This window comes from Triticum urartu, chromosome 1A (genome assembly GCF_056163025.1).
Source record: "Triticum urartu cultivar PI428250 chromosome 1A, HENAU_Tu73, whole genome shotgun sequence".
NCBI lineage: Eukaryota > Viridiplantae > Streptophyta > Magnoliopsida > Poales > Poaceae > Triticum > Triticum urartu.
This window is the reverse complement of record NC_141873.1, coordinates 559,290,725-559,317,209: the sequence shown is the minus strand read 5'-3', so window position 1 is coordinate 559,317,209 and position 26,485 is coordinate 559,290,725. Positions and strand designations below refer to the sequence as shown.

At 48.2% G+C, this 26,485-nt stretch overlaps 1 protein-coding gene across 1 annotated transcript; it reads left to right on the top strand.

The window, feature by feature from the left end:
- Window positions 1-327: 327 nt before the first annotated feature.
- On the top strand, window positions 328-24,635 carry LOC125530233 (uncharacterized). The gene is made up of 3 exons (XM_087531505.1): window positions 328-671; window positions 2,709-2,827; window positions 21,690-24,635. Exon 3 carries the CDS (start codon window positions 21,723-21,725, stop codon window positions 24,384-24,386), a length of 2,664 nt encoding a protein of 887 aa, XP_087387631.1. The 5' UTR covers window positions 328-671; window positions 2,709-2,827; window positions 21,690-21,722; the 3' UTR covers window positions 24,387-24,635.
- Window positions 24,636-26,485: the final 1,850 nt, after the last annotated feature.

Here is a 26,485-nt window from a genome sequence, read left to right as displayed (position 1 = left end):
GATTTTTTAGGGATTTTTTCTTTAAAACCCTTTGATTCATATGAATGGATTCCTATTCCTACGTAGGATTGGTTTATATCCTCTACATTTCAAAAAAAATGAGCCTAGAATCAATGAAAAAAATCCTATGATATGAACCAAATGAAATCTCTTTTTTCTTAATTATACTCATCAAATTTAAGAAATATCTCACCTCATTTTCTATCTCATCTCATTTCCTACAAATTTCCTATTACTGATAATCCTATCCTATAAACTATAGAAAGCCTAAAAAGTAAGTGCAGGCGCGGTCACCGGGGGCCGGGGCCGAAGCTTATTCCGACTAAACCTATTAGAAATTGACCAAGGAAGAGGTACAGTCGTTGCCTAGCTCTACCAAACCTCACATCACACACTAGCATCTGAACAATCATCTCTCCTTTCCCTAAAAAAATAACTAGCATTTCTCCTGAAGAACCAAAGCCCAGGAGCCATGGTGGTCACCTAGAAGAGCCAAGCATCGAGGGACACAAGGACTTGGGGAGGAAAAGGATCCTGGGATCAACTGCAGCACGGCAAAAGGAGCAGAGCGAGCAGAATAAGGAGAGCGCCAGGGAAGTCAAGGAAGAATATCAAGAAGAGTAGGAGGCCAAGCATCATCCCCAACCGGATTTAGATACCCTCAAGTATAGGTAAAGCCTTCTATTTAAGGGCACCATGAATAGTGTTATTAGGATGAAAGGGGAGTGTTTGCTTGACTATAAATTGAGCATGATTTTGGTACCTAGTTTAGAAAGGTCGGAATTCCATCGGAAGGAGGGTCCTCATCACTTTGAGTTAAACACCATCGTCTTTCTTTAGCACATCTTTTGTTTTCCTCGTCAGGTTCATGCTTCATAACTTGTGTATCTTAGCATATAAGTACCCACACATACACACCAGATTGTAGTGTCGTCATAAAATAGGGTATGCATCGGAGTAGTGCCATGTTACTATCAGAAATGGACAAGAATTAAGAGGTCACCAATGAAGAGTGATCTTGATTACAGGAGATGAAGGGATGATGCATAGATATGTAGCAGCTAGCACCTCCTCGTGCAAATAGAATAAGGTTTAGAGCCTTTAATCATGGCAGCTAGAAATCCAAAGAAAAATGTTTGTCATGTAGATTGGTATAAGGAATTACTTTTCCCAAGGCTAGCTTGTACTGTACGTCTCCGCTGATTTACGCTGCATGCTTTCCAAAATCCAACTTTGATCATAAATTAGATGAATAATATTTTTTTGACTTATAAATCCAGTGGTATAATTTTTATCACGTATAATCCACATTTGGTTGGTCGAAATTATGGTCAAAATTGAATTTTCGGATGCATGCGCGCCTTATTGGAATGGAGGGAGTAACAAGTTAACTTGCATGCCCATCTCTAAAATACAGTAATCACCTATTCTGAAGCTTGGAACTGCTGAAGCGCTGCTCTTGCATGCGAGTATCTTGTTTGCATGTTTGTCCTGATAAGTGCATAGTTTAGAAAAATAATTAAAATATACTACTTTGAAATCAGAGAGAAGGAAACCGTAGGTTTGATTTTCCGTTAAGAGTATTAGTTGTACTGTATGTGCCGCAGCACCTTTTAGATCATAAAATAGAATTCAAGTGCAGGTTTATGTCAGTGTACATAACAGGTTATAACAGATACAAACCCCTTAGTATACATTAGGCAATGTTTTGTTGGGATGCATGATTTGCGACACGAGCATAATCATGTAATGGGCATTTCTCACCAAGTGCACCCCTTGCCAGTAGCTAGATAAATGGTTGCTGCCTAAACAAGTTCACATGCAAATCTCTAAAACAATAATAAGTACCTTACTTTTGATAGCATGGAACACATCTATTTCTTTGTGGATTGGTATTTCGGATACATGCTTGGCTGTGTGAAGTGTAAACAAATAGTAGAAGACTAAGGTGAACCATGCTAAGAAAAAAAGAAAAACCTGTTGTACAGTTGATCAATTGTCAGGTAAATAGCTGAGCTTCATATTCGAGTTCGAGGAGAACTAGAAGCCAGGAACATCATCTTCAGGCTTTATATTAGGACCATTTGTTCACACTTTGACTTAGCCTTTTCTTTTCAAACACTGTAGAACCATATTTAAGCTAAACAGTTCCGGTTCGGGCGTAATTCCCTCAGACCAGCTTCATAAATGACTTACCATGCCATGGAGTAAATAGTAGCAGGATCCCTGTTTTTAACTGTAGCCCGCTTTATAAATAAAGAACAAAGCACAAGGATCCAGGTCCAGAAGTATAAAGTTACGGTAGAATCTCCTGGGGGGCCCAAACGAAAACAAAGAAGGATACAAAGAAGCCACCGGAGCTAGCTCGCTGGAACCAGACAACGTGCCACCACCTGAAGCGTGTCATGTCAACCAACGAGCCAAGAGCGTCTCGCTCCCGGGAGTTAACGGAGGTATCATAATTGGGCTATGCGTTCAGGTTGCTACCACTTTCCATAAATTTTACATGTTAATACCATGATTGGGATAGTCTGTTCCAAAATTCATGTCAGTATCATGTTTGAAGTTTTCTGTTACAAAATAGCCTAAACCGCGTATAATAGTGTATCGATGTTGTGTCTGACTGCTGGGCCCGCCTGTTAGGTGCTGATGTGGCACTTTCCCATTCTTCTGCATAAAAGACTCTTATTTTTTATTTAATCACACAGGTATCCCTTGTTTGCCGAAGAAGGGTCCCGGCTAGAAACAAGCGCGCGCCCCCAGCAGGCATTCACATCGCGCGGTCGCTGCCACTACGCTACCTCATGCTTTGTTTCAACTAGCACGCGTATGTCCTTTTATACTCCTGGTCGTTTTTTTTTCATATATGTTTTTTTATCTCTTTTTTTAGATCTTGGGTATTCTTCGGACTGTACGCAGTGCGCATAATGTATATAGAAAAGAGTACATACATATATATACATCATATATTAAAAAATATTCAATATATATATGATGAATGTTTTTATAATATGAAAAAAGTTCATTGTATATTTAAAAAATGTTCATATTCTACTTAAATAAGAACATTATATATATATATATATATATATTTGTGTGTGTGTGTGATGAACATTTTTTAAATAGGATACACTTTTGTAATATACAACGAACTTTTCAATATATGATGTTTTATTTATATGACGCAATGAACATTTGTAATATCGTATAATTTTTTTAGTATGTATAGCATTTAATATGAAATTTTTAATATACATATTTTGTAATATACGGTGATTTTTTTTGTAAATATGGAAACACAAACGAACATATATGTTCAGACATACGGCATAGATGTTTTTATACACTTTAGACATGTCCTAGCCTTTTTGACTCTTCCCTTTTTTTGTATATGTTTTTTCTATTCGGATTTCTTTTATCTTTTTTAGACTTGGTTATTCCTCGGCCGTACGCCATGTGCATATCGTATACTGAAAAAAATTATACACATAAATACACATTGTATATTAAAATAAGATCATTGTATATATATCTGTTCATCGTATACTATAAAATAATGTTGAGTGTGTATTTACGAAAAGTACCGCATACTAAAATGTTCATTGTAAATTAAAAAAATATTGACAGTGTTGAAAAAGGGTCCTACGTATATTGTATATTATACAATTATAGCCATGCCCAAAATTGTATAATATACTGTATGCATAGATTTTTTTGTGGGATTATAGTATTCATAGATATCTGAATTTGTTTTTCAATATACTGTAAGTTTTTCAGTACACGTATTGTATTATATAATTATAGTCACTGCCCATAATGTGGAAAATAAACATATTGTATATTATCTGTATAAATACACATAATACATTGTATATTAGATAGTTATACAATATATACGCGGTCATTATAATTTTTGAATAATATGCAGTGACTATAATTTTTGTACGCATTATATTATATAATTATAGTCATTGGCCATAATGTATGTAATTTTTCAATATACGATACGCACACTACATACAGCCCAAAGAATACCTAAGATCTGAAAAAGGATAAAAGAAATAAAAAAAGACATTTAAAAAACAGAACAGTCAAAAAGGCTAGGACATGTCAATAGTAATAGTATAAAAACATATGTGCCTACGCTTCGAACACGACGGCTCAGGTTCGAACCATGGCCGGCGTGCGCGTGAATAGGTTTGGTTGCATTTTTTTCTGGCCAGACCCTTTTTTGGGGAAACAACGGATAGATGTGTGATTAAATAAAAAAGGGTCTATTCCGTAGAAGAAAGCCCAGCTGTCAGATACACAGTCAATACTTTGTTATATGATATTTAAACTATTTTGTAACAGACTGTCCCAAATATGACAGACATTACGAAAATTGACACCAATCCACATGGACCATCCCAATTATGATACTTTCGTGCAATTAACTCCGCGCCTGGAGTCTCAAGGAACCCAGCACTACCGTAAAAATGAAATAGATATGTATATAAGGTCTGTGGCATGACATAAAGGTTCACCCGCAAAAAAAGCTTGTTCGACGAGGTCGAAAGGGCACATGCCTTGGCCGCAAAGAAAAACTAGAAGAGGCGTCTCCTTCTCGAGAAACTCATCAGCGCCCACAACAAGGTCGACCAACCCTGCCGGACACCAGCTGCACCTCAAGGCCTCCCGAAGACAACTCCAATTGATTTGCACCATTGCGCACGAGAAGAAAATGTGAGAACCATCTTGAGCAACACCGCAAAGGGGAATAAGCCATCACCATGCTCGTTCCTCTTACGCACCTCAGATCCCGACGGGAGGTGCCCACGGGCTAGCTTGTTTTTATAAAAGGAGAATAAACTCCGGCCTCTGCATCAAGCGATACAGCGATACAAATGGTTATTTTTATTATATTACTCAATAGAATCCAACAAAAAAAATACATCGATTAACCCAAAACCACCTTTCGAGCAACCACATAGTCGCTACACCTGCAAACTTGATGGTGTACCCTGACCTCGCATCAACACATACCATATAATCTGATGCCCTCAACAAGTTGCCCACTGGCAGCCGTGAGCACCAATCGGTTTAACTACCCTATGCTTGAACCACATGCACACACTCTAGAATCGACCGCCGCCATCTTCCGCGGTTTGACATTCAACTTCGATCAACGCATTCAACATGCCAGGCCATATTATCGTCGACGCCACCACAACGCCAGACAACGCCACCAACTACATGTGCCCATCAACACGCATCCATCACTGAGGCTCCGGTGTGCCACGCCGCTAAGACCCATCACCGTCGCTGCGGTAGATGCAACACCGCTCCTCCTCTTACCCCATCCAGTTAGCACCTACTCCAAGACAATGCCCTCAAGAGGGAGGACTCCAAGACAGTACCCTCAAGTGGGAGGACATCCTCAAAAGCCCCGTCATTATCCGATATGAGAGTCCTGGATCTAGGGTTTCCCCCGAAGTAGCCGGAACAAGGTGACGATTAATGCAACCGACGATGCCTTCGACAAGGAGATGACACCCAATATGTCGCCATCGTCCGCCATGACCAAGGTAGACACGGTTTTCACCAGCATTTGCGCCACTCCAAACCAGCAACAACCTGGATCCGCGGTGAGCAGCGTCGTGACGACAGGCGCAGTCACCGAAACATTGACAGGGAACCAACATCCCTCTCCGACCCCTCATCGCGCCACCTGTTGTCCACGTGAAGAAACGGCAATGCATCTGGGTGGGATCCAGACACGCGGTCGCCACTGTGTCCACCATCCTTGGTAAACCAGCAAGTTCCCGCCGGCCATGGGGGCTAGGACCCGCGCCACACGACCAGGGATGTCGCCCTGGCCACTGTGCACGGTCTCCCCAATGGCCCCATCCTAGCCCCTCCATCGAGATCACTGCCGCTTCTATTTCCCTGGCCCTTCAGAGCCGGGCCCGCTGCCACCAAGGCCTACGCCGGTGGCAGCGGCATGTGTGACGCCTCCGATTCAATCGTACACTAATCATACACGCAAACGTGTACGATCAAGATCAGGGACTCACGGGAAGATATCACAACACAACTCTACAATTAAAACAAGTCATACAAGCATCATATTACAAGCCAGGGGCCTCGAGGGCTCGAATACAAGAGCTCGATCATAGACGAGTCAGCGGAAGCAACAATATCTGAGTACAGACATAAGTTAAACAAGTTGCCATAAGATGGCTAGCACAAACTGGGATACAGATCGAAAGAGGCGCAGGCCTCCTGCCTGGGATCCTCCTAACTACTCCTGGTCGTCGTCAGCGGGCATCACGTAGTAGTAGGCACCTCCGGTGTAGTAGGAGTCGTCGTCGACGGTGACATCTGGATCCTGGGCTCCAACATCTGGTTGCGACAACCAGGAAGAAGGAAAAAGGGGAAAGGAGGGAGAAAGCAACCGTGAGTACTCATCCAAAGTACTCGCAAGCAAGGAGCTACACTACATATGTATGCATTGGTATCAACTGGAATAAGGCTATCATAGGTGGACTGAACTGCAGAATGCCAGAATAAGAGGGGGATAGCTAGTCCTTTCGAAGACTACGCTTCTGGCAGCCTCCGTCTTGCAACATGTAGAAAAGAGTAGACTGAAATCCTCCAAGTAGCATCGCATAGCAATAATCCTACCCGGCGATCCCCTCCTCAATGCCCTGAGAGAGAGCGACCACCGGTTGTAACTGGCACTTGGAAGGGTGTGTTTTATTAAGTATCCGGTTCTAGTTGTCATAAGGTCAAGGTACAACTCCAAGTCGTCCTGTTACCGAAGATCACGGCTATTCGAATAGATTAACTTCCCTGCAGGGGTGCACCACATAACCCAACACGCTCGATCCCATTTGGCCGGACACACTTTCCTGGGTCATGCCCGGCCTCGGAAGATCAACACGTCGCAGCCCCACCTAGGCACAACAGAGAGGTCAGCACGCCGGTCTAAACCTAAGCGCACAGGGGTCTGGGCCCATCGTCCTTAGCACACCTGCACGTTGCGTGGGCGGCCGGAAGCAGACCTAGCCTAGTGGCGTTCCAGTCCAATCCAGCGCGCGCCGCTCCGTCGCTGACGTCAAGAAGGCTTCGGCTGATACCACGACGCCGGGATACCCATAACTACTCCCACGTAGATGGTTAGTGCGTATAGACCAAATGGCCAGACTCAGATCAAATACCCAGATCTCGTTAAGCGTGTTAAGTAACCGCGAACGCCGACCAGGGCCAGGCCCACCTCTCTCCTAGGTGGTCGGAACCTGCCCTGCCGCTCCGCCTCAAAACTCCACTCGCGGGTGCTCCTCAAGCCCACCCGTCTTTAGTCACCACATGTATCATGTATAAAGTATATAGTATATACCCGTGATCAACTCCCGAGTGATCACGGCCCGATAGTATAGCATGGCAGACGGACAAGGATGTAGGGCCACTGATGAAAAACTAGCATCCTATACTAAGTATTAGGATTGCAGGTAAGGTAACAACAGTAGTAGCAAGGACAGGCTATGCATCAGTATAGGATTAACGGGAAGCAGTAACATGCTACACTACTCTAATGCAAGCAGTATAGAGAAGAGTAGGCGATATCTGGTGATCAAAGGGGGGGCTTGCCTGGTTGCTCTGGCAAGAGAGAGGGATCGTCAACTCCGTAGTCGTACTGGGTAGCAGCGGCGTCGGTCTCGGTGTCTAGTGAGAGAAGAGGGGGAAGAAACAATAAATATTTAAGCAAACAGATGCATAGCGATGCATGACATGACAAGTAGCGGTGTTAGGGGTGCCCTATCGCGGTATGAGGTGATACCGGTGAAGGGGGGAAACATCCGGGAAAGTATCCCCGGTGTTTCGCGTTTTCGCACAGATGAAACAGAGGTGGAAAGTTGCGTGTTCGCTATGCTAGGGATGCGTGGCGGATAAACGGGCTGCGTATTCAAATTTGTCTCGTCGTTCTGAGCAACTTTCATGTACAAAGTTTTTCCATCCGAGCTACGGTTTATTTTATATTAATTTTAAAAGATTTAAATCATTTTTAGGATTTATTTATTTAATTTAATCAACATTATCCAGAATAGTGTCTGCTGACGTCATCATGACGTCAGCAAGACGTCAGCAGTTGACCAGGTCAACCTGACAGGTGGGTCCCGTTCGTCATACTCTGTTTTAATTAACTAACAGTTAATTAGGTTAATTAGTGATTAGGTTAATCTAATTATAATTAATTAACTTAACTGATTCCTTAATTAATTAATTAATTAATTTTATTATTATTATATTTTATATTATTTTTTTATTTTATTTTATTTTTAAATTCTCTTTTTTTTAATTAAAACGTTCTGGTCGTGGGGCCCCATTGTCATAGGGCCACTGGGGTCTATGCGGGCGTGCGGGTTACGGGCTTCACCCGAACGGGCGATGGCCCGAGTGGGGGGGGGCGAGCCCGACAGGGGAAAAACGGGGCGAGGCCACCGGGTGCCACCGGCGGACGACCGCGGCGCGGCAGCCATTAAGGGGGCCCCGGCGGAGGCGGCCAGCATGGCAGTGGCAGGCACGGCAGCTTGGGGCGGGGCCGGCAACGGTAGGGAGGCGGAGGGAGCCGGGTCGCGGCCACGGCGGGCGTAGAGGGGAAGGGGGCCGCGGCCAGCGTCAGGAGGCTGGGGCACGGGCGCCGGTGCGCGGCCAAGGCGCGGCGCGGCAGCGGTGAGCGCGGGGCCGGAGCGCGCGCGGGGTGGAAGCCGCGGCCAAGGGCATGGCCGTGCGGCAGCGGGCGCGGGCGGCGGGGCTGCATCGCCGGTGAGGCGAGGCCGCGCACGCGCGGGCGAAGTGGTAGCCGGGCGCGTGCAAAGGGGGCGGAGGCCGAGCGGGACGGACCCGAGCCATGACCAGCGAGGGGGGGCGCGGCCGCGGCGAGGTGCGGTGACCAGGGGGGTCGGGCGTGGCGGACACGGGACGGAGGGATGGTGCGCTCGGCACAGGAGCTCACCGCGGGATGGTGGGGTCTAGGCAACTGGGCTTGGGGAGGAGGACGGAGATGATGGTTCGACGGGGAGGCAGGCCGGCGAAGGAGGTCCGTCGAGGAGGAGGGCGGCGAGGCGGCGTTCCGGCCGACGGGATCCGGGGCGACGGGGTCGGGCCCCTCCCCGATCCAGATCCAGCCGAGCGCGGGGGGCGCTGGGAAGGAGGGTTGAGGAGGTGGGAGCTGGGCGGCGGTGGCGATGGTGAACGGCGGCAGGGCGACGGGGATCGACGGCGGCGTCGGGCCGATGGGATCGGGGGGTTCGCCCCGATCCAGATCGGGGGAGGGAGCGAGGGGGGGCGAGCGGGGTGGGGCGAGTGGGGGGGAGTGGGGATCGGGTGGGTTAGGGTTTGCCTGGGGGTGGGGGGATAAGGCAGGGGCGGGGTGGGCTGGCCTGGCGGCCCGTCGGCTTCCTGGGCCGAGGCCCAGATGGCCAGGGGGTTCTCTCCCTCTCTTTTATTTTTTTTGTTTTACCTTTTGTCTTTTCTTTTTATTTATTCTTTTCTGTTCTAGTTTAGTCATACTTTATTTTAGTTTTTTTTTTATAAAACATGACCATAGCTCCTAAAATAAGGTTTCAGAACATCCCTCTACCATAAAAAGTTTGGTGGTCAATTAAACTAGTTTAACATTTGTTTATTATTTAAAATCATTTGAATAATTGTTTTGCTATGGTTTTATTCACTTTAGAGTATTTAATCATTTCATAAAAGTGTGGTTCCTCCACCATAATTGATTATGATTTAGTTGCAACAATTTGAACATTTTTGATTTGACTATTGGAAACTTTTAATGTTTGACTTCAATTGAAATTTGAATTTGGCTCGGATCTGAACTAACACGAGATTATCAACAGTAATCGTGGTGACATGGCATCATTACCAGAGGGTTACTGTAGCTTGATTAACCGGGCGTCACAGCATGGGAGGCCGTTGTGAGGATCTACTGCTGGAGGCACTAGGGTTTTCCCCTGGTGAGGCCCTAGGGAGGCTCGAGGGGGTCGCGAATTGGTGGGAGTTGTTCACAAGCGGCCGAACGCCCTCATCCTCTGCCATGGGTTAGATGGCACAAGAAAATGAAGATCTTGAGTTGAACGTGAGTGGCCCAATGCTCAGACACACAGCTGGGGTTGGGCCTCCCAACAAGGGTTTGGTAGATCAAGCTCGAGGAGAATACCCCCGACGTCGTGATCCCCTGGGACACCGCATTTGGCGAACTTGCAGAGAGACCTTCATGCCCTAGAGCTAATAGGGCATTTCATTCAACCATCTCCTCCATCCCAAACGACTGGAGGAACGAGAAGTTCCCATGGCCATTGCGGCAGACTTCAGAAATAATGGTGTTTGACTCATTCCAAATGGAGTAGAAGGACACGAAGATCTCCCACAAGGAACCTAGCTAGAGAACCTATCTATAGCGGCACTATCAATAACTTCATGCCGGGCCCTCTGTGAAATGAGCTGCTTACTTCCTTGAATCGTCCACCAGAAAAGTGAGGCCACCTTCCTAGAGCATGTGAGGAAGGGTTGTCTTTGAAGATATTTAGCGTTAATAAGGTAAGGCCATAGGACACCCTCCACCCGAAGGATCCTCCGGGCACATTTAGGCCTTGTTTTGTTATGAGGGTGGAAATTTCCACGGAAAAGATAGCCAGGGTGGAGTAATCATGGCAAATCAAAATCCCGTGGAAAATTCTCATGGCCCTTTGGGGGAGAAATGGGAATGGTACTCCTGCTTGCAAATCAGAGGAACGCCTCCTCGTGAGGAGAGTTATGGACTCCATGGCAAATCATCTCCCGAACTCACATGCATCCCCATATTTATGGCCATAACCAACAGTAGTCACCATCGCCGGCAGCCTCCCTTGTGGCGCCACCTAGTGGGCAAGACGCAGAACTTGACGGTACGTCTGCGACCGCCGCCGGTGAGGACGAGGGCAATGGCAAGTACAAGCTGCAGGCGGAGATTGAGGTGGAAAGGAGAGGCAGCATAGCCTTGGAACAACATGGAGTCACAGTGCAGGGAGGTGGCGGCTTCGCGTCTAGAGGTCAGGGACGAGCGAGCGAGACGGGGGATTCTCGCCCGATCTGGCGAGGCGTGGACGCTATCCCAGGGAAATCAAGGGGATCGGACCGAAAAATACTCGTGGCTTCGGGCATCCAAATGTCGAGACACCTAGCCCGGGTCAGATCTTCCTCACGGGCTTTCCACCCAGGGAATGGGCCGGGATCCCTGGGGGATCCTCAGTTACCAAATGAGCCCTTAAGGACAAGGCCACGTTCATGGCCCAGGAGGAAATAATCCCCACACCAACGTGGTCTCTATGATGGCGTATGTGCTCCCATTTGACCATATGATACTTTTGGTTCTCATCCCCCCCCTTGTCTGAAGAAGCGAGAGATCTCCTTCTACATCTTCGCATGAATGCCTTCCCAAAGCAAGTACATGCCCATTAAGAAAGTGGGCAAATTATAGTGATGAGAATTAATAAGGATTGTCCTCCCACCTTTGGACGTGAACTTGCCTCACAAGATCTCCATTTGGGACCTAACCTACTCTACAAGTAGGTACCAATCCCGGGTGAGGATCCGAGAGTCACTCACCAGGAAGCACGGGTAAGTAATGGGGAAGAAGGACAACAAACAGTTCAAGTTGTTCACTATGCGTCGTTGATCCACCAGCAAGTACTCCATGACCACTACCTCGCTGATGGCAAAGTTAATCTGCAACCCTGGCATGTCCTCAAAGCAGAGCATGAGAAACTTCAGGTAGATGATATCAAGATCAAATCCCTCCACCATGGCCATAGTATTGCCCACATACTGGAGAAGAGTGAGATAACCTCTTGCGATCAAGATGCCCATCACCCCATGGATGTGGCCAGCTGCTCTGGCCTTAACCAGAATACATGCAAGAGCATCGACTTCGAGGTTAAAGAGGAGTGGCGACAAAGGGTTGCCATGATGCACTCCATGGGAAGAATTTAAGTAGAGTCCTAGTATGCCATTGATATGCATGGGCGTGCTACCAATGGACACAAAACTACATTGCCCAGGTAATCTAGCAGTGGTCAAAGCCTCACCTCTCCAAGGCTTGGCGGAGGAAAGGCCACTCCAAACGATCATAGGATTTCGGGAAGTCAAGTTTAAGGAACATACCCTGTTGGCACTTTGACTTGACTTCATGAAGAACGAGAACCCCATCCTGGATATGTAGGCCATGGAGGAAGGATGACTAGTTGGGCTGGACCAATCTGTCTATATTCGAAGCTAATCGCATTGAGCGCACCTTAGCAGAGATGCATTGGAGGACGTTGATCACGTTAATAGGCTAAACTGCCTAATATCTGTGGCCCTAAGAACTTTGCGGACAAGGGATATTACTCAAAAACTTAGGACAAGTCAAGCATCTCGGCGAAGAAGTCCTAGAACAACTAGACCACCATGCCCTTGATGGTGACCCAAAGCTTATTAAAGACGAACATCGGAAGGTTGTCTTGTCCTGGGCTGACTTTGTATTCATGTCTCCCAAGGGAGCTCTAATTTCCTCTTCTTGGAAAGGGAGGATGAGGGCCTTATCCTCAGGGGCTGAGACCCTAAACTCCACTAGACATAAGTTGGTGGTGGTGAGTCTAGATGTCCCTACACACCGGAATGAGAGTATGACCCTCCCAGATGCACGATATGCTACACTTGTACGCTGGCCGTTAGCAATCACATGAAAATAGGTGGTGTTAACATCGCCCATGAGGACCAAAGGTTGAAGGCTCTGATGTCGCCATTACATCTCCTCATCATAATACATCGCAATAAGGTCGCCTCAAGGGCAGAGCGCTGAAGCCACTCCTCGGGTGCTAGGCTAACAGAGTCCACATCTGGTCCATCAGAGTGATATTCTCCATGAGATCCACCTTCTGACCCTATGATTGCGACCAAGGTTGCCCCCCCCATACACACATGAATTGACATGCCTCCTTCATGCAGTTATGCCAGGATCACGTTAGCCAAAACAATACGGTGGGTTAGCCAGAACCTCCACCCAGCTGCGGCACATCGCATTCAAGACGTCCAGCTGACTAAGCTAAGATGACTAGAAATGGAAGCGTGCAGGACACATTGGTACACCTAGTCTAGTCAAAAATAGGAGAGGCGTGTGGTCCGACACAATCCTAGTGCCGCCCGAAGGGAGCACAACAGGAACCACATTTCCCATTCAACTGATACAAAGACCATATCCAACACAATGTGAATGGGATATGTCTGTCGTTTGATTAGATGAATCTAGCCCCTGCTAGGGCAATCTTTTGAAGGGCTATGTACGCAATGCAGTCATAGAACATCTGCGTGCTCAGACATGAATATTAGCTTAGATGTTATTGCTCGATGACTTAATCTGGTTAAAGTCACCCCAATCACCACCAGGAGGGGGCAATTTTCCACCTTAGCACTAAGCTCAGCTAAGAACCTAGTTGAATGGCTATGACCGGCAGGACCATGCACAACCATAACTTCCCATCTGCGGAAGGCTATGCTCACGAAGATTCTCAGTGATACAATTCTTCCACCTCAAAGGCCTCCTCCATCACCCTAAGGAGGATGCCTCCCAAGTACACTATCATATGGATCCAATACCAAGAGACGTGTTAATGGCTACGACCTTGGAGTTCTAGGATCGAGAAGCTTGCCAGATCATCTTCTAGATACCCATCATGTCCACCTTCTCTTGCTGCATATACTCAATCAACCGATGACATCGTCAGTCCAGGTTGAATCCCTGAATATTCCACTAGATGAAATTCATGTTAAACAATGGCAGGGCCCCCTACGAGGACCGAGCTAGCCCTACCACTTTCAAGGGCCAAGACATCACCTTATTCAGATGTCCCTGGCCATCCTCCTTTTGAGGGGCCGAGGGGTCTACAGGTACCCCAGGGGCGGGCCTCGACGGTGGTCTGTGCCGCAACACGCTCCCTTTGTGTATGAGCTACGACGGAGCCCCCTCGGGGACCACCTAGGTCTTGACAGTAAGATTTGCTCAAGATATGGGCCACACTCAGCCCAGAAGACAATATTGCAATCATCCACAACGATCATCAAGAGCCCCAATGGAACAAGACCAGAACACAGAACATAGATGGGAGAGTTCAACTCAGCCACACAAAGGTCTGCTCTCTTGGCTAGGCCTAGGTATCGCCCGCCACCGCACCCATGGGAATGCTCCTGCGAATCACTATCATAGGGTAGAGGAGGGTCGGGCCAAGTGCCCCTTCGGAAGACCAGGGCTAGCAACGGGCTTGGCCCAAGTGATGAAAGGATCGTGATGGACCTAGACAGGTGCATATGTCCCTACACATTTTATCTCTTTTTTAGAAATATTAGGCTTTGCATTATATAAAGGTGAGCCTAATGTAGTAGCGAGTAAACATCATATATGAGTCTTGCATGGTCAAGGCACCAAACTAAAACACAAATAGATGATTTAGGGTTAGGATAACTGAAGACATGCGAAGGTGACGACGTATCCTGATGTTCACTCCTGAGAAGGGGGATTCCACAAATGACCTGACATTACAAAGGCTCACCTCCTCCTTCAGATATCACCACAAAGGTGATTTCCAACCACTTGTGGTAGACCTCGAGGCAGCCACCAAAATTTTACAAACGGTGTGATAAATCACAAATCGGTTCATCCAACTTGACTCCTACTGCCTAGGAGTCTCCAGCCTCCAAGACTAACAAGACAAGTGCCAACGCTCTAAATCCCGGTCAAACAAGAAAGTGATTTGTCAAAGTGTGGGGAATCTCACGAATAATCAAAGGATTAGGGGTTGAGAGAAGCGAGGAATGTAGGTGATGGCTAGATCTGAAATAAATTCTCGAGAGGTACCCTATCCAGAGTGGGAATAGTTATATATAGTGGTAGGTGGGAACACTGATGTGAAAATTGCATGTATGAACAGTCCGAGCCTCAAGCCCCAGATAGTTCCGATGTGCAAATTTGACTACCCAAACTACTCTTAGGATATTTTAAACGACCCGCAAAAACAATATCCAGAAAGTTTAGGAATCACCTTGAACAGTCTAGCGCGTGGACGAGTTGCCCCGGACGAAACCAATTCGGGCATTGTACAACCCAACTATGGGAATCACCTTGTGGCCATTATCTAAGCGTTCTAGAACAGGGGACTGGACAGTTCGGCACGAGGCCGAGCGGCCCCTAACTAAATGCCCTGATGAACTAGAACCATTTGGCGCTCAATCAAGTGGGCTCCGTCGAATTGGATGGATGAAGTAACTTCGTCTGTTTCGAGGCTAGCAGGCTCCAAAGACAAACATTTGAACACCAGAATAATTCGGCCAAACTAGCACAGATAGTCTAGATGTAGAAAAAACATTCAAAGAGAACTTGAGCTTGGATCTTTGGCCTTTTAGTGGAGTTTATTTTGGTTGATCTTTTGGAACTGTAGAGAATTATATGTAGAGAATGACTCCTCACCTGTGGCACACACCCTCTTAATAGTGCATGGTCTCTAACAGCTCAAACACGAAAACGAAAAGGCTACCCTAGGCCTTTGGGGATCCATGATTTGATCACTTCAATTTTGGAGGGTCGACATTTGTCGTGGAATTGTCACAATAACTAGCACTGTAGTACTAGTTGCAACCACATAGCAGACTGTCTTGGATTCCAAGAGTGATCTATCAAATCCCCTGGTGAATCGCTGTGTTGCTATTGATTCCAGCGAAAGTTTGCATGGCAGCATAACCGGACAGGTCTCGAACTTCCGTGCCGTGGGAAAAACAGTAAGACTCGGCGACCCGGACAGATTGCCTGGTCCCGTGCCGAAACACAACAAAGAGTTGAACTCGACGGATCGTCTAGCGATGCGTGCGGTGGCGCACGCAACCCTAACCTCTCAATCTTCAAACTTGCATCTGTCAACCTTTAAAATTAATCATAATTCTGAACATAAAACCGATGAACGTGTCGGCTCTGTCTAAGGCTGTCTCATGCCGGGTTATCCTGCGTGCTTTCCGTGTTGGCGCTTTTTCCTCCGACACATCGCGAGCTTCTCGATCCCTAAAGAAATCCCTCCAAAAACTCAACACCACCGTGCACGAGCCCCACGGTGGGCACCAACTGTCGTGAAATTGTCACGGTAGATGTCCTAGTGCAAGGACTTAGTCGTGAGGCCAATGCATCTACGCGGTATCTTGAAGGGGTTGGTCGGAATCGAGAGACGCGAGGCGGATCAACACACAAGACAAGGATTTAGACAGCTTCGGGCCCTGGGAAACATCATCCGATAATAGCCCTACATGTTGTTTGTGGCTAGGTCTCATTATTCTCATCAGGCAGTCGCCGCATAAGCCGGCTTCCCTTTAGTTGTGTCTAGCCTTAGTGATTTTTCCTCTCCCTTGGGGTGCCCTGCCCCTCCTTATATATGTTGAAGGGGCAGGTTATATGACTAGTCCTAGTAGGATTAGGATTACTCTACTACAATTACAAGTGGAGTCCTAGTCTTGCTTCCTTTGTATGAGAATATTCTTTATACCTTTCCTCTTAAGCCCGCCCACCATATCATATGAACCGGCCTACTGGGCCTTGGGATTTGTCGTCCGTCTGACCCGCCCGCAGGGTTACTAATGAGTCGCCAAGATCAGGCGGGTTACCCGTGAGTCGCCAAGCTCCGGGCGGGTCACTAGTGAGTCGCCAAGATCCAGCTCGGTCATACATCCAGCCGGGTTACACCACGGGGTATATTCTCAACAACATTGCTTTGTCAACCATATCATATGAGGCTAATAATTGTAGAAATACTTAGCAAACACATTTATCCATGTAAATGTGTGGCATCAAACCACACTAGTAGGCATATTTGCATTTTCAACTAGAACAAGGGCGATGACGGGGGAAGGGGACCAGAACCTCACCCACCCTGGGAAGACGATGACGGAGTGTGAACCATGGAGGATGCATGATAAAGGGGAACTAGCCCTGAGCATGGGGTCACATTGTAGGGGTGTCGAGGGACAACAGTGGCATCACCACCATCCCCACACTACCTTTGGAAGCTCCAACAGATGGTGTCGTCGGGGGGTTGTCGTATTTAAGAATGTGAGGGGAGCGGAACATCGTCCCCCAGGGGTTGTATAGAGGGATGTACCAAGCCAGCGATCCTCTTGAGGAACTTCGACCCCTCACAGAAGTTTTAGCCTTGATAGAAGCAGCTCAATCATCGTCTTCGGCTCATGGCACAAATCTGGGGGGGGCATCGACTGGCAGAGTAAGGGATGCACAAGGAGAGGCAGCCGAGGGCTCCTGACCAAAAGTAAGATGAGCTAGGTGGCACCACAATCTCGGGCAAAAGGGTCGCCAAGGGATGATTGTTGGCACCGACTTGTGGAAAGACCTCCTCAGGCAATCACCCTCGGTGAGGTTGGGGTCCCGGCCGGATGTCCGTGGCAAAGTCATCCTTGTCATCATCCTTCGTAGGTGGACACTGTTTGGGGCCATTGGGAGGTCAAGGGCTTGGCCGGGAAGGGTTGATCTCAGGCTCAACACCGATTAAGCCCTTGTCGCCACCGATGTAGGACTCCAACCACTCGTGAAGTTGGACCTGGTCTTGGCATTGAGCCTTGATGCAGACCGGTCTCACCTTGTGTAAGCAACCCTATATGATTCTTGCAAGATCAAGGGAGTGACACACAAATGAACGAGCTAGTGTAGGGATAACTGAAGGCACGTGGAGATGAAGATATATCCCAATGTTCACTTCCTTGGAAGGGAGCTAATCACCACTACATAAGTAGGATCTCTAAAAGGAACCTGAAACTATAAAGGCTTACCTCGACCTTGAGATATCACTGTAAAGGCGATTGCCAACCACTCCCCGGTGACTGCTACGGTGTAGGAGTCTCCAACCTTTAAGAGTAACAAAACAACTGCCAAGGATCCAAATCCTACTCAAAAAAGAAAGCCATTGGCCAGAGTGTGGGGAATCTTACAAAAATCTCTCCAAGAATCAAAGGATTTAGTCTTAAGAGAGGTGAGGAATGTAGGTCACAACTAGATCTGAATAAATGCTCAAGAGGTACCTTATCCGAAATGTGATGGGGTATACATAGTGGTCAATAGGAACTAGTTGTTTGTTGTGAAAATTGCATGTACGGACTGCCTACACCTGGACCCTCGAATATTTCGAATGGGTAACACCACCAGACAGCTCAGTGCATGGTCGAGCAACCCCGGACAAAAACCAATTCTGGCGCTAGATGGTCCAAACGTGGAATCACCCTATGGTCCATGTCCACATGCTCCAGAACAGGTGACCAGATAATACGAAACGAGGTCAAGCGGCCCCAAATGAAGTGCCTAGACAAACAGGAAGTGTGTGGCACTCAAACAAGTGGGCTCGGATGAATTGGCTGGATGAAACAGATTCTTCCAATGCAAGGCCGATAGGCCCCGGGTGAAAAAATCCTTTAGCCCCAATAGTTCGACGATTGTTATCGCATGCTCCTGGTGTAAAAAGAACCTTCCTGAGAGAACTTGAGCAAGGATGTTTGGATTTTTGATGTAGTTTCTTCTGGGTGTCTCTTAGAGATGTAGAGAATAATGCATGTTTAGAGCAAGACACTTCACGTGTGCACATACCGTCTTAACAGTGCGGGATCCCTAACAGGTCAAACACAAAAAAGGAAAGGCTGCCCTAGGCCTGCGGGGTCGACAACTTGATCTCTTGAATTTTAGATGGTCAGACATTGCTTCGTGAGTCATATCACATGAAACCAATGATTGTAGAAATACTTAGCAACGCATTATTCCTTATAAATGTATGTCATCAATATCTAAACCACATTGCGGGACATATATGCACTTTCAATTGGGAAGGGCAGTGATTAGGGGAAGGGGGACTAAAACATGGCCCACCCCAGGAGACGGTGGCCAGGTGTGAACTAGGAACGGTGCGTGAGGAAGGGGCAACAACCCATAGAATGGGGTCACTGGAAGGGATGCCACAACAATAGTTCTGGAGGATGGAGTGGCTGAGGGAGACACAATGTTCAAGGATGGGGGACACAACCATCCCCCAAGGGCTGCACCAACCTAGTGGGCATCTCGATGAACTTTGGTCCCTCAGAACTCAAAGCCGTACTAGGACACAAGCAACTCAATCATCATCTTTTGCTCATGCCACAACAACGGGGGGGGGGGGGGGGCTCGGCCCAACAAAGGAAGAGATGATGGAGAGGGGTAGCAGAGGGCTCTTGACCAGCAGCAAACAGAGCTGGGCAACACCACGGACTTGGGCAACAGGGGTGACCAAAGGGCCCACTCGAGACAGACCCCCCTAGTCACCCTAGGTGAGGTTGGGGTCTCAGTCGAAAGTGTCATCCTCGGCGGTATCTTCCCCGTCATCATCCTTCTGGGAAAACAATGGTTGGGGCCATTTAGGAGATCGAGGGTTTGGCCAGGAAGGGTCAATCTTGGACTGAGCGTCGATGAATCGCTCATCGTCGTTGAAGTAGAACTCCAATGGCTCATGAAGCTCGACCGGGTCCCAGCATTGGACCTTGATGCAGACCAGACCCACCGTGATGAGGGAGAGCTCTTCCATCACCACCAACTTGCCAATCACTTTGGCCATCTGCTTAATCACCACCTCCTTCCACGCATTCTTGGAGATCTTGTGCAACTGCACAAAAGTAGTGGCTAAGGTGGAAGAGATGTCGGGGTGGGTGGTGATCTTGATGGAAGCTGTAACCAGGTTTAGAGAGTGTGTCATTTGACCATTACTAGCACACCCGATCGAGGGTCTTCAGAGAGGGGGAGACCATGACAAACTCTATGGCGGACAACTCCCTAACCTTCGAATGTCATGACTCATCCAACGAATGTTGCATCTCAGCCTCAATGGATACCGTCAAGGTGCCAAAAAGTACCGTGATGATGGCTAATTTGGTTGTCGCTGTGGTGTTCTCACCCGGCTCAGTTTATTAGAAACCCTAGGTCTTGATACCATGTTCTAGCATCAGCAACTTGTAGAGGCGAGGACGGTACGGGCAATCTATGCTCCACACTCTTATAGTGGTAGCTTCTTGGAGTGATAGTAGCCTGACCTTCCATAACTAAAGCATGTCACGGACAACCCCGAGTTCCCCGGCTCCGTCTAAGCCTGCAGGAGTGAGGTTTCATTTGCTTACAGGTATCAGGGGCCGGAGGAGGATGGGGAGCCCCACTCTTCCCTGGAACTTTCTCATATGCCACCGTTGCTTGGCTGGCGTCAGTGCCGAGAGGGTAGGGTTGGAGGCAGAGGGGCAAGACAACAGTTGAGGCAAGCAGACATGAGAGCGTCGGTCCTCATACGGGTGTCCCTGAGGGAATAAACAGAGTTGTGCCGCCGGATGCGCCCTTGAAGGGTGATGCGCGACGGGGAGGCTCCCAACGAGGTGTCAACGAGTGGGACATGTCAGCCCTCTAGTTGCAGGAGGAGCGAAACTCTCAAGCCTCCTTCTCACTACAAGAAATCTGTTAATCCATGATGGATTTCTGGTGACATTCACGAGAACCGTCATGAAAACCGTCACATATAAGAAAGATATGAATGGGCCTGAAAACCGTAGCCCCTTCATGACAGACTTTGAGGGACTATCACAAAATGGGCCTGAAAACTCTCAAGCCTCCTTCTCCCGCTTGAGGTGGTGGTGGAGCTCGGTTTCCCAACCGTGCAGCAACCGCGGCAGCAGGTCCCGGTGATCCTTGTAGAGGCTCTTAGGGCGATCGCCACCATCATTAAATCCACGCACCATCAGGGCATCCCGAAACGAGAGAAGGAGAGGTTCAGGAGGACGGAAGTGGCAGAGAGCATAGGAAAGTTGGGTGAATGAAGTGATCTTCTCCAGCTATTAGGTGTAGTTATCTTTCATCTAGCAATTATCATATGGGTGAACATATTAGCGTAATTAGCCATACTGTGCAAGAGGCATATGAAATTGGTTTGGCTGGACCAATAGAGCAACTTTTGTGTTTCTGTTATCCAGTTATTTCAAAGAAAAGCACCATCCAAGTAGAACATAAACAAAAAGTCAGCTATGAACTACAATCCTGTCAAACCATGTCAGCTATCATCTGTACATGATCTGAGACAAACTTTAAATGAAGAAAATAAGATGAAAGTAATTTGAGATCATAAACATGTAAATTTAACCTTTAGAGATGTTTCAAAGTCAATTGCTATTTTCACCTACCAATCTATTTTTCATTTTAACTAATTAGAGCTCTAATAGTTTGACCGCAAGCTTTCTTGACAATCATGTATATATACGAGCGGAGTTGATATTGTCAATTGTGTTTAAAACTTCGACTTCTGGTATTGTAAGAACTATTTAGATTGGATATTTGAAGAAAGATTTCTCACATGAAATACTTCCTAACATTATTATAATCTTGTTGGAATCTATAAATATGTTACAACAGGATTTGTGGTCACAGTGATATTAGGGGACCAGATCGGTGTTTAAATTGACAAGTTTTCCTTTTATTACATAATAATAAAACAGCATGTGTGATTTAAATAAAATTAGTAAAATATTAGTAGTACATAAAGTGTAACGGATTTACTTGATTTATAACATATTTTGAAAATGCTTGCCAGGGGACCTCGCCCAAACCAAAAAGGGGAGAAAACATGGTGAAGGCCAGCGAACTTGTGAAATGGTCCTTACTATTTGAAGATAGTGATAGCGCCATACTTATGAGAATTGAGTTCCTTGTTGTGGCCATTGCGGCAATCTTGGTCCTGATGTCATTCTTGGACATGTTTCGTCGTCAATCGCGCCACTCCAACATCAAGTACTTCTTGCTTGTCCTCGACGCCATAAGCGATTCCTCATTCATCTACACAATTGGGTTAATGCAGAGTGCGCCCTTCAAGAAGGATCTGTTTTCAATATGGGCGCTCATATTGGTCAACCTCCGGTTCAATGCTTGCTTCATCTCGGCATACGGTATCCCTGACCAAGACAACAGCCGCATTTACGAGTTGACAAAGGTGATGTCGCTTCTAGGGGTGGCCTTCTTAATCGGCACACACAACAGTCAGTTCAAGCATCCGATCTGGGTACTCTGGGCAATGCAGCAAGTGAGAAGTATGTACCTAATACTTGCGTACCATTGGGCCACAAGATCCTTCTTGCACGGTTGGAGCTCGCCGCTTCTGACAGCATACATGGGTACCGAGGTTGGTATTTCTAAGGAGGGGGATCCAACCACAATGGTTGCGTACAAGTACTTGGTCTCTGGAGATCAGGAGCAGAAGGTCAAACTGCAGGCGCCTGGGTATAAATTTTATCTGAAAGTCGAGTCAGAGGGAGATCAGGAGCAGAAGGCGCCTTGGTATAAAAAATGTCTGAACCTTTCAAAAACAATTTTTGGTGTGAAAGTTGAGTCAGAGAGGAGGTTCATCACTCTTGATAAGACTTGGGAGCAGCTCAAAAACCAGCATTCAGACACGGATGCAGGGGGCGGCCAACTATCATGGGCTAAAGACCTGTGCCTGTCCTTTGCCCTATACCGGCTACTCCGTTGCAGATTTGACGACTTACCCCTGCCAGCCGAGAGCATTAAAAGCACCAGAAAATTAATGTATGAAATTATTGGCAAGAAGGACGAAGATTTGCCTGCACAAACAGACCACCACGCTGAGAGAGCATTCACCGCAGATTTGCCTGCACAAACAGACCACCATGCTGAGAGAGCATTCAGAATTGCTAAATTGGAGCTAGCATTCCTCAACGATTACTTCTACACAAGATACCCCGTCCTGTTTTGGCGTGGCTTCCCGCTGATTTTTGCTTGGTACCCTCCCTTGACCATTGCTCTCATCGCTTGGCTTGGAAGGGACATCCACAAACTCTACAAGCCTAAGAAGGGGGAAACTGCGCACGTTGTACATGGGTTCAATGTTGATCTCATCATCACATGGATATTCATGGGCGTTATCGTGCTGAAGGAGTCTTGGAAGGTGCTCACCTACTTGTTGTCCGACTGGACCAAGGTGATGCTGCTGTGTGAATACACTTCGAGGACCCTCAAGTGGATTCCACAGTGGCTGTGGGAGTTCTTGGTTGGGATCTTGTGCAAACCAGAATGTAGAGTTGTGCGCCGTTGGCACAACAAGATCGGTCAGTACGAATTCTTGCGGTCATTTGGTCACAATCCTAGGAACATTCCTTACTGGTTAAGCCTTGGCTTGGTCCCAAGAGAAATTAGAGGTGCAAAACTAGGCTCCCCAACGAAGCTTTCAAGAGATGTGAAAGTTGCCGTTCTCAAGTCACTTCACTCGTTACATCTTAAGGAGAACTCAAACTCACTAGAGTCAGACCTGCCAACTGATCTCAGGCAGTTCCCCTTTAAGAAGACTTTCGAGCTGCCAACATGGTGCCACAGCATTCTTGTGTGGCATATGGCAACAAGCCTCTGCGAGATTGAGCTTGCCCAACGCTACAACACAAGCTTAACCACCTCTGAGTTACTGTGCGCAATCAAGACTGCTCTCAGTTGTTTCTCCTCCCAGCCATATCTTATAAAGGAAGATAGAATTGAAGGGGCGCTGCGAGCTAATTATATAGCCGCCAACAGTATATCGCGCTACTGTGCCTATCTGCTTGTTAAAGAACCAGATTTGCTACCTGACAGTTTCTTAACTGCCGATGACATATTCAGAAGGACCGTCGATGACGCTTCAGATATCCTGAATGGCTGTGACACCCTGCAAAGCATATACAGAACGCTGATTCGAGAAGGAGTGCCTCAACAAGACGGCAACACAAGTGGGCAAACCATGGAAAGATCAAAGGCCCGTCCAAATATGATACTTGAGAATGCCGCAGAGCTTGCCCGGTCTTTGATTCATAAGTTCAGTGACGACGTAGTTCGTTGGAAGGTCCTCGCAGAAGCCTGGGCCTATATACTGGTACACACAGCCCCCTCATGGAATGCCTCTGCTCACAAGAAATGCCTCGCAACAGGTAGTGAGTTCATAACACATATATGGGTCATTCTTTCTCATTGCAACATCCAGAGCAGCAAACGCTGGCCATATCAAGAACCCCCACACGATGGCGACCAAGGAGTAGGAGTACCCGCACCACAGGACCCAACTGCAGGTGGTGCTGGTGACCAGCTGTTGGCACACGAAGCGCCAGCAAGTGTTCCATCAAATGGAGCACTAGAAGAACAAGACCAACCATGGAGTCCAATTCCGGGGCAGCATTTAACCCAACAGCTTCCTCCGACCAAAACAAAAGAAATCAACGAAATACAAGAGGACGGAGATGATTGCAGCGAATGACATATTTGCAGTATAATCGAGTATTATATAGTGCTTAAAAATGTCATTGATGTACTTTTACTGCCCGTTTTCAGAAAGATTGCACGCCTCCTTTTCAGTGACCACGTGTCTTCTCAACGTTGAGCATGTACACGCTCTGGTTTGTTGGATTTATCTCTGAATTCTATGTCTGTATGTTGAACTACCAAGTGAATGCCCTCTTTGAAACTAAATGTTTTCTGTATTTGCAAGTACTATAAATTATCCTTATGCAAGTGCTTCTTTGCTTTGTGAGGATTCCAACACTGATTTGTGTACAGCCACCACTAGGACTGCAGTTCTGTTGCTGTTCCAAACGATACAAAGTCACTTCTCCTAGAAAATAAAGGTGGGTTTACTTTAGAAAGGGTCTTGATCAATACTCAGGAGTAGGTCCTGTAAGAAATGTGCCGAGCGCCGGCATTTCCAGCGGAACCCTTCTTCTTTCCCCTCCTGTTGTATCCCTAAACTTGGTTACTTCATGTATGCCGGTAATGGATAGGGGATCGGCCCTGTTGGAGAAGTGGGATGCAGGCCCACATGATGGATTTCTATTAGGCTAGAGGGTAACAGAATACAAGAGCACCAGAACCGTATGTGCGCATTGCCATACCGCTCTCTTACTGTTCTTTCTCTATATATAGAGCTTATTTGTTATTTGTGATGGGCCTATTGTGCTGGAACGAACGGCGGATCTGCTGGTTTGTACGGTGTCTTTTTTATAGCATTAGAGCGTCTCCAGCCGCGTCCCCAAACGATTTTTTCACGCCGACGTTTAAAAATCGGCGCAGTCGTACCTTCAGGAGCCCGTTTTTCGCCGGTTTGGCCGAAAATGGCGTTGACGGACCCAGGCCGAACCCGGCGCGCTGGGGCGCCCGGAGGCGCCGGGGCAAGCGATTTTGACGCGAACTAACTGCGGGTCCGCCGAGTCAGCAACACTTGCCTCATTTTCCCACGGGGAATCAATGCCAAGGCTGCCGCCGGTCAGCCTTCCATTGATTTCTCACGGGCGGCGCGGCGACGTCGCCCCTCCTGCCACACGTACACACGGCGCCCGACCGCTATAAAAGCAACGCCTCCCCCTCGCCTCTGGCCACACCCGCCCGCAGCCGCCATGCTCTGCATGCCGACGTGCTCTGCCTCTCTCTTCCCGTGCGCAGCCGCCGCCGACGTTCCTCCCCTCTCTCCCCAAGCCCAGCCGCAACGATGTGCGAGCGATTCCCGACGATGGGGCGGTGGCCAACGGCTTCGGCCGCCGCTCGCTGCACGAGTGGGAAGCGTACTTGCTGTTCGAGGCCAACATCCCGGCCTCCCGACATGCGCGCAGGGCCGGGGTGGAGGCTCAGCGCCGGTAGCCTCCCCATTCCCCGCAGCCCGACATGCGCGCGCCGACTACTTCGCTGACAAGGTCGACCGTGTGCGGGTGTCGCTTACGGAGGAGTAGCGCGCCCTCCCGCAGTACGCCGCCGACAACCATGAGGCGTGGGTGGCGTACTTCTAGTACCGGCAGGCGCAGCGGCTGGCCTCCACCGACAGGGCGCCAGTGGTGTGGGGCACCAAGAACAGCAAGGGGCGCCGCCTGTGGTGGGGCGCCCCCGGCCGCTCGCTTCACGTCGTTCTCCGGCACCTCGAGGGCGGCAACGACCCGCCGATGACGTACCCTGCCGCCCCCGCCCGGAGCGGCGGCCAATGGATGCCGAGGAGGACGGCGTCCTCTTCTTCCTCCTCCTCCCACTCCTCCTCCTCTAGGTCGCCGGCGCTGTTCAGCGTCAAGGCCGAGCCCGCGGAGCGCACCTCCTCCTCGCTGCGGGTGCGCCGGCATCGTCATCAATGAGGGCGGGCGCGCCTCCTCCTCGGCTACTCCCCGCTTCGTCAAGTCGAAGACGGAGCCGGGGCTCGCCGCCGTAAAGACGGAGCCAGAACTCGCCGCCGTGAAGACGGAGCCGGGGCTCTCCAACGAGGCGGCCTTGAAGTGGGTGCGCGAAGACTGGGCGCGCACGAAGCTGGAGCGCTAGTGCCGCGCCCTAGAGCAGTTCGCCGCTCGTCGCTGCGGCCGCGACGAGGGAGGTGTCGTCGTTCTC